Source organism: Zerene cesonia, chromosome 4 (genome assembly GCF_012273895.1).
Source record: "Zerene cesonia ecotype Mississippi chromosome 4, Zerene_cesonia_1.1, whole genome shotgun sequence".
Classification (NCBI taxonomy): domain Eukaryota; kingdom Metazoa; phylum Arthropoda; class Insecta; order Lepidoptera; family Pieridae; genus Zerene; species Zerene cesonia.
Window position 1 is genome coordinate 1,448,342 of NC_052105.1, and position 9,020 is coordinate 1,457,361.

Genomic DNA, 9,020 nt, shown 5'->3' on the forward strand with positions numbered 1-9,020 from the left:
ATTAGCATACCCCTTCAAAAAGCTTTATAATATATACTACATTGCAATTATGGTTCTCAACCCGTTACGTTAGATCAATTAATGCTGTGGCAACCCTAGCTACGTCAGTAATTAAAAACAGAAACTGGTTTGCGGAACTTCCCAAACAGCTGGGTAATTACTAGTGCTGTTTAAGCTTTTAGACATCACGTATTGACTCAGCGCAGTGTAAAAGCAATGCTTAAATGCTTTTTTTGATAACCTTGCCTCATAATATGAATCTTGGTTGAAGTCACTCTATGTGTTGTAAAGAAATATGACGTGTTATACAGTGCTCTTGGTTATTGTTAATGGTAATTCTTTTATTCAATGTAATTAATGACTTGAACTTGGATTTTGTATTGATTTCTTTGTTTAATTATATTACTTATATATACTCATATTTGCAGTGATATATGCTGGTTATGTGGAAGCTGGATTAGGAAGACGTGGAGTGACACAAGATCATGTGGGTGCTTTTATATTTATTTAATGCTACTATTCTTTTCATACGTTTCATGTTGTTATAACAATTTTACACGATCAGGCGAGCTCATAAAGTAAAGATAACATACTATGACAGTTATAACATTTCTATACATTGAGAATATTTAAAAAAAATAATGTAATTTTAAACAAATCAAAATTGTTCATTCTGTTGGTTTTCAGGATCCAAATGACGAAAATAATACATTTTGTGATATGCCACCACCAACTAAACCTGACTTCTCTTCGCCCGGCCGAAGGATTAGTGAAACGAGTGGGTTGTTTTTATGAATATGAAGGATCTTTTTGTACCTATTAAAATTTAAAAGTTTAATACAGGATTGTGTTCCTAATATGCTTCTTCTACTTATTTCAATTAAACACAATAAAAGGACTCCGCCAATATCCAGTATATGGGGGTGAGATATGACTCAAATTTTAGTCCGTCAGGCTGATATGGCTGTGACATATAAATTTTGGTGGAATAATACGAAAATTTTTACCCACTTGGAGCGGTTAAAACAGTTAACATAGAACTATACAAGTTATATAATAGTTCGTAATGCGATTATTATATATTGTGTTAGTTATTAGCCTATTTTTTATTTCTTATTAGTTATATACTTTTTATTCTAAGTGTACACATTTTAAAAACATGTGTAACATTATTTTTTTTACATGCCATCTTAATATACAATACGCATTATTGCAAATTGTTACAATGTTTTCAGAGTGCCTTGAGTACATTTGGGAATTAAAACAACGTGAGGTAGAGGAATTCAAAGCCAATATATGTAAGTAATATAACTAGTAAATCTATAGAAAATATAATTAAAATAAATTAAGTGTTTTAGTTGATTGAATCAATTTCATTTCACTCGTATTATTGAATTGTAGCTAATTCTAAATAATTTTAAAAGGTAACACAAATGAAATGTATGAAATACCAGCTATATTAAATGGACACATCACAAAACCTGGTGAATACCCGCATATGGTATGTACAATAAAATTTACATTTACAGAATAATTGAAATGAATCAATTGACATGGGAGTGAAGTATTACAAAAATAGAGCAAAACAGTCTTATGAAGAAAATATTAGGTATATTGAATTTTGTTTCGCTCAATTGAATCATATGAGGTTTCGGTACAAATATATGGGAGATAGATACCCGTGGATTGCTTTATTAACGTTTACAGAAGTTAAAATAATAAAAAATGTTTATTCATTTTATGGAAACGAGAAAAGAGCCGAAATCTGGGGAAAAATGGCCGATGCTGATGTTTTTAGGGTGCCGTTGGTTGGAAAGCAGCGATTGGCACATGGATTTTTAAATGTGGCAGCACTTTGATCAGCTCCAAGTATTTATTGACAGCAGCGCACTGCTCGAGGGCTTCGAAACGTGACACATCATTGGCAGATCCTGTCCCCAAAATTGTAAGACTTGGGGATAAAAATATAGTTGATGTGGTAAGCGTTTTATTTTTATAATACATAACATTTATTTTTATAACATATATAATATTACGTAGATATTAGATATGAAAATAAAACATATTAAAATTAAATTAATAATAATAAAATATAGGAATAATCTACACTAATAAAGGTGAGAGAGGGAGCCGATATAATATCTGTGCTATTTTTTTAGTTTTCCAACGGGAGATTTCCTTATGACGTGCCAATTGACAAAATTATAAATCATCCAAATTTTGTATCTCCAAAGAAATACTACGACATCGCTCTGATAGTAACTGAAAGGGAGATAATGTTTTCGAATTTGATTCAACCTGCATGTTTATGGAATCAATTTAATATAAGTAAATTTGCTAATGAAGCAACTATCACCGGATGGGGAGTCATTGAGACAGGTAAGTCAGTGATTTCATAATAACTGTGATTATCAAGTGCCTTTTGCAATCAGCATCAGCATCATCAACTTCTCATTAGTCTTTGTAAGTACTTATATGTATTTATTAAGGTTTGTTAAATACTGGGCAGATTTTAGGTAGCCTATTCCAGAGCTAAGTACTTCAAATCTTTAGCCGAAAACTTATAATTTTAGGTAATGGTACTCATTTTATTTTGAGTAATAGGTATATATTTCTGAATGGTGTTACCACGATCAAAATAAATAAAGAAATTAAAGAACGCATTTGTAAAATCGCCTTTTTCATATTGTAAGTACCACTCTATTTAGACTGTTGTTGTGTCACTCTGATTATATTGATTGGGTAAAAAGGTAAATCCTTATTATTGCAGCTGGCAAAACTACATCTCCAGAATTACAAGCGGCAAATGTGGATATTATAGATTCAAACCAGTGTGCTGCCTTACTTCATACGTCTTGTAATAGATTATGGTGTGGTTTGGAGTCTCATCAGTTGTGCGCTGGGAAATTAGAAGGCGGAGTTGATACTTGTCAGGTATTATCTTGAGTGGTCAAATGTCGAATTATATCGTCGTTCAAATTAGAAAACGACTCAAATTAAAATTGAGAACGTTTATTTACTGAGTGAGTTGTTCTTTAAAATTAATACAATATAATATATCATTGAAATGCATTTTTTTAATTCTTAATACTTGCAGCTGTATGAATTTTAATCATCAGTTTTTATTAGAGACAAGACAAGATCTGGAACTGTTCAAATAATCACATACAGTGAATTACCGTTTCATATTAGATCGAACCTCGGATTTCAGAGTTATACCACAAACACATTTTACTTGATAGTATAACATACTGAACTCGTACAATATAATCAAAATAATAAAAAATTAAATTTCGTTTCTCTTTAATTCCTTAATAACATAACTGTTTTACGATTTATTTCAGGGTGACTCTGGAGGGCCACTGCAGGCGAAGATACCGGTGTACCTTTCAACGCAAAGTGCCATGCACTATGTAATTGGGGTCACTTCGTTCGGCATTGGTTGCGCAAAGGCAAATTTGCCCGGCGTGTACACTAGGGTCTCGAGCTTCATTGATTGGATTGAGGATGTTGTGTGGCGAGGTTTGTGATTAAAATAAATACAAATTATAACGAACTGTACTTTTATTTCTTAGTGTTCTATTTACTTAAAATATTTCAATGTTTTGTTCACTGTGATATATTTGTGTTTAGAAAATTTAAATATAAGAATACTTATGAATGATCTCTACTCCATTTTGAAAAGATAATATATAATTTTGATTTATTGTGAATGTACATCTTCAACGCCTACATGCTGTTCTAATTTTCTCTCGTTACTTAATCATACTTTTTAACAAATATAAATACTTCCATTTATTTAACGTTAGCGAAATTTTACATTCACGTTCTACGATGAAAAGTTATATTCTTGTTTTTAAACAGTGATGTAACTTCTTCCTTTTCTTCAGAACCCCATACGGTTTTCTCGATCCAACCAATAAAACTTGATACTTTAGTGTATATGCCTGGTTTATCTTTTTGGCCACATTTAATTCCGAAGGATGTTATTCCAACAACGGAGCTCATTGAAGTATTAGTTCCCGTATTGATCTTTATTTGCAACGGGCCGCCGGAGTCTCCCTGTTAGAAAAATTTTTAATTCTTAATTTACATTATTTTTTTCATAATTTTTGTGGGTTTAATTTTTGAAATTCAAACACAGCTGCATATATTATAATCTGCTAAAGACGATGGTAGAAGGAAATCTTTTGCTTTCGAATGATTGTCAAAAAACTTAAGTGAAAATATAAGTATCGTGATCTAAAATATGGGTAAAGATACCTTCTAGACAACTTTATACCTATATTTAGACTTCCTGCAGCTATTTTAACTCAGTCTCATAAGATAAAAATTTCAACGTGTAAAGATAATATTTATAAATGACATCAATTAAACAACACGTACCTGACATGAATCAACCTTGCCAGTAAGTTTTCCAGCACATAGCTGGTGCTTCGCGAAGCCATGCCAATTTCTGTTCCAGGAATTACGGAGTATGGGACTGCACTGACTGAACTTTAGCATGTCTACAGTTGCTGTTTGAAGGATTGTAGATTGTTTCCCTAAATGGAACGAAAAACTTAGAAATATATATTTTTTCCCAATTGAAAGGTCCTAAATACGATCAACTTGGTTCAAGACGAGTAAGAGCTTATAATATATGTCTGAATTTCTTACTAAAAGAACGTTTTACGATTGACTCGATATATTTCCCTTCTATAGCATTTAATGCCATGCTAAAGGAGATATTGTGATTATCTTTCATTAACCTGATCTCTGTACTTTAAAGCCATAGAAAATATTGTATTTGGAGACGAAGAAAACGTAGTGATAATAACTAACCGTTTTCAGTGACACCCCATCCAGTTAAAATTCCTTCATGGCCAAGGTGACTCCGTGGTTTTGACCACAAGCAAGCTGGGTGGACGTTGTGGGCGAACTTAACTCTATCGTTTAGCTCGATAAGAGCTATGTCGTAGTATTTCCTTGGGGGCTTGTATCGTGGATGGGTTATAATCCTCTTTATTGTCATGTCCACTGGGTCGCCATTGATATGAAACTGAAAATAACCGTATTGCTATTAGATTTAGTTGAAGGTAAGATTTCGAAGGGCTAATTCTAATTCATGTACATTTTTTTAATTAATTAATGGGAGCTGTTCCAAGGCACTATTTTGGAGCAAAATTAAACCTTCTAATTTATAGTAAGTTCAATCAATCAATCAATCAATCAAAAACTCTTTATTGTGCACCTTTACAAGAAGAGTACAAACAACAGACGGTCTTATCGCTTACTTTACACAGTGTATACTAATGTAAAAACAGGGAACAAGTTCATGTCTAATTACTGAATTTTCGGGATATATAAAGATACAGAGTCTACATATAAGATAGTAATCCTTACGTCATCATCTTCTATATTCTCCACACCCAACCGGACCACTTCAGGTGTATTATTTACTACATCTTGGTGATAGATCAAGGAGAGCCAAGTACAATGAGCAGCTGTTAGCACATATTTTTCACTGATAAGTGAACCACCACATTTGAATATCCATTTAGTTTGTTCCTTGCTTTGCCAGCCTATTGCACCCTGGTTAAGAAAAAGATCATTAAAATTATGAAATTATTGACATTGGTTGAAGCTATCAATGTTTTGGATTCTACACTATTTAGTTCAATAGGTTTTCATTTTTATTAGTGTATAATAATACCAACTTTAAATGGAAGCTTTAGACTATAGACAATAATAGAGGTTATGATATGTCCCGAGCAAAAGTATATTCTTTACCTCAGAACAACCCGTTTCTAACCATCACAACCGACTCGTACTAAATAAAAAAATGATGAACAAAAATGCAATAGCAGCTTACCATGTGAGGAAACTCTGCTGGTGTCGCTGGTCGTCCCCCAAAGATGACAGTTGGCGGTATGAATAAAAACACCTCTGGTATAACTCCCCGTTTGATTTGAGATATGAGGTAGACACGACCTAATACAGGGGGTTTAGTTGTTATTGAGAAGACGGTGTAATCAACAAACAAAAAATTATTTAGAATTTTATTATTTTGGTGAGTGAACAGGCTTACTTTTTCATAAGCGTGAAATCATTAACATCGCCAAAAAATTAAGGGCAAGCTGTTTAAAAACTTACATTTATCATCTGCTTCTATTTGATCTTCAATATTTTTCACTTCCCACATATATTCTAGACATTCTGAAACGAAAAAAGGAAACTATATCATACTAGCATACTCGGCCACGTGTTGTTGCGGCCGTGGCTAAATTTATTGTTAATTATAAATTATTGGGATAATTAATCGCAATAAAAACTATCCTATATCTTAAGTTGGGCCAAATTACACATTAAATGCCAAATTTCATCAAAATCGGTTGAGTTGGTGAAGAGTTCATTGAGAGTTTACACTGGATTTTTATATATTAAGATGATTTATGTTTATATGGCTTATCATCAGACGCTGAATGCGGGTATTTGTGTATTTTGTGCGCAAAATCAGACATTATTTTGCATACAGAGAAACACAGTTGATGCCATAGCGTCGGTCTTGAAGTAAATAAAACTTATGACAAATACGTGTTTTTCATATTGACTACCAGCTGTTGTCTCGACGTTACCAGAATTGACTCGGAATAAATAATAAATATAGCCTATGTTACTGGGTAACGGTAGCTTTATAATGATAAATAAATGAAGTTTGGCCAATAGTTTAGAGTTAAGTAACTTTCAAAAAAGTCGCACGCCGGAGGCCCATATTCTTTTCCTTCCCCTTCCCAGTCCTTTCCTTTATGCTTCTCACCATTCCTTTCTTAATCCTCTTCCAATTTAAAGTCGGCAATCCATATGTAGAGGCGTAAGGTCTGCAATGGACCTTATGCCTCTCCAAATGTTCATGGGCGGTGGTGGCGCTTACCATGAGGCGTCCCACCAGCTCCAATGCCGACTGTGATATAAATAAAAAACTTAGGTACCTCCGTCAAGATCCGTTAAGAATAGAATTTAAAAGCTTCATTATTTTATAATATATGTAATTTTTTTATTAATGCACGATAATAATTAGAACACTGTTACGTGGTATCATTTTTGAAAAGTTTTGTCGAATAAAAATATTTACATTTTAAGTTTCTTCAAAAAACATACTAGCAAATATACACTTATCCATTATTACAAAGTTAGCTCGTACCACCGACCCACGGGCTATGGAACAAAGGAATGACTATATGCGACGCGCGACGCGATAGCGCCTAAATGATTATGACAATAAATAAATGAATTTGAATTTAGTGATTGACTTACTCGCTTCGCTGATCCTCCTTCCAGGGACGTTAAAACTTGGTTTAGTCGCCTCTAGCGGGTTACAAATTTCATCTGTGGCGTTACTGAAGTCGTATGCTTCAGTTTCATTGTTCTGAAAAATATAACATTTATGTTACTTAAATCATAAACTCTCATACTACGACGTATACCTGTTTATGGTAAATTTAATAGTTTGCCAATGCTTTTGTTATTTGTTTCTTTTTTAAATGGCAGCTGATAGTTTGGACATTATACATAGTTAGCTACTGATTAGAATTATTTAGGTTATTTTTTAGCTAATAACTACGACTTAAACAAAACAAACAAACACGCAAAACACTTGTGAACAGAAAACACATTTTATTTAAGATAAAACAACATAAAATACAATCGATCGATGGAGTGTGTTCACATTTCAAAATGTTGTTGTCAATACACACGCTTTTCACGATCTTAAATAAAATGGTTTATAATTACATTTAATCAATAAATACCTTCAGTGCGTTCAGAATAAAAGCTTCGATATCATCATTTGAAAAATCTGTTGTTAGCCTTTCTGCAATAAAGTTAAAAAAAGATAGATGTATTTTCAAAAGTTTGAAATTACATACACAATTTTATGTAATTATATTAAACAAAAAACTAAAATAGTCGACTAAGTTTAAACGGAGCCACATTGGAAGCACCAGCTTTAAAATAATCATAAAAACCAGTCGTCTCAATAAAAAGTATGTTGAATTGATAATCACTACAATTTTGAAAGTCGATGGAATATAAAACGCAAACCATTTAAATAAAAGTATCGCCGTGTGTTTTATTACGAGTATAATATTGTAATTTGAATCTGGTGGGTATAAGGCCTGGCCAATCACTGATACGGTACTAGTTTCTGCCCGCTACTTTATCCGTGTGTAGATACTGTTCCCGTTGTATTTCCAGAAAAAAATCTATTATTCTTATATATGTATAACTATTAATTTGTCTTTCCTGGGCTCCAATATTTCTGCACCAAATTTCATCAAAATCGGTAATTTACGCGTGAAGAAGAGAAAAACGTGCAGTAAGGATAGAAGGGTTTTTTTTTATAAATATACGTAATAGAAATCCATCTGCCAGTTGTCTGCCAGTCTTGTTGATAATGAATTTATCACTGACCAATTCCTTTATTCATTTATCCTTATGATGTTCAGTATTGAGGATAAAATGAACAATATGCTTTATTACAATTTATCTTATAAAGCTTACTAATGTATAAATAGAGTAATATAAATTTATGTACAATGTTAATGTTTCTTTATTAGAAATATTAAGTAAATGAACAGAGTTTTCATATTACCTAAATTGGAGAACTTACATTAAGAATTGGACGGTTTTAATTAGAATTATATCGCGCTGGTTTTTTTTTTCGGAAACCTTTTAGAACGTTGAAAGATATACAAGTCACGGTGATCCGAAAGTAACAATAATTTATTTCATTTTTGTAATCAGTTAGTTGATACATAAACATTGAAAGTACTGTTTTTATACCATTATTAGTACTGGAAATGTATGCGTAGTATATTGCTTAATAACACTCAATTCAATTCAATTTTATTTTATGAATGGCAGTGCTGTGTTGCCACAATTTTGCCAATGTCACGTTGTGGATATAGACTACAGGCCCATATAGAAAAAATTACGGGTCATTTGAACCACCAGGTGACCTATCTAGAACGATATAAGAG

The 9,020-nt window shown here is 32.5% G+C and overlaps 2 protein-coding genes across 3 annotated transcripts in view; one reads left to right on the forward strand and one right to left on the reverse strand.

Annotated features, from left to right (window-relative positions):
• The first annotated feature begins 133 nt into the window (after positions 1-133).
• On the forward strand, positions 134-3,556 carry LOC119839603 (serine protease snake-like). The gene is made up of 9 exons (XM_038365990.1): positions 134-332; positions 429-487; positions 688-778; positions 1,236-1,298; positions 1,425-1,501; positions 1,799-1,978; positions 2,160-2,379; positions 2,771-2,934; positions 3,345-3,556. Exons 1-9 carry the CDS (start codon positions 296-298, stop codon positions 3,528-3,530), a joined length of 1,077 nt encoding a protein of 358 aa, XP_038221918.1. The 5' UTR covers positions 134-295; the 3' UTR covers positions 3,531-3,556.
• The window catches only part of LOC119839601 (serine protease snake-like), a 7,324-nt gene continuing 1,850 nt past the window's right edge, over positions 3,547-9,020 (reverse strand). Inside the window, exons 2-9 of one of the 2 annotated variants that reach the window (XM_038365986.1) lie at positions 7,791-7,852; positions 7,297-7,408; positions 6,136-6,198; positions 5,855-5,973; positions 5,386-5,574; positions 4,825-5,041; positions 4,387-4,544; positions 3,547-4,062 (exon numbers count right to left, since the gene is read on the reverse strand). In XM_038365986.1, the coding sequence (XP_038221914.1) occupies positions 3,823-4,062; positions 4,387-4,544; positions 4,825-5,041; positions 5,386-5,574; positions 5,855-5,973; positions 6,136-6,198; positions 7,297-7,408; positions 7,791-7,852 (1,160 nt within the window). In that variant the 3' untranslated portion in view covers positions 3,547-3,822. The remainder of the gene's footprint in view (positions 4,063-4,386; positions 4,545-4,824; positions 5,042-5,385; positions 5,575-5,854; positions 5,974-6,135; positions 6,199-7,296; positions 7,409-7,790; positions 7,853-9,020) is intronic. The other variant, XM_038365987.1, reaches the window with a different exon arrangement.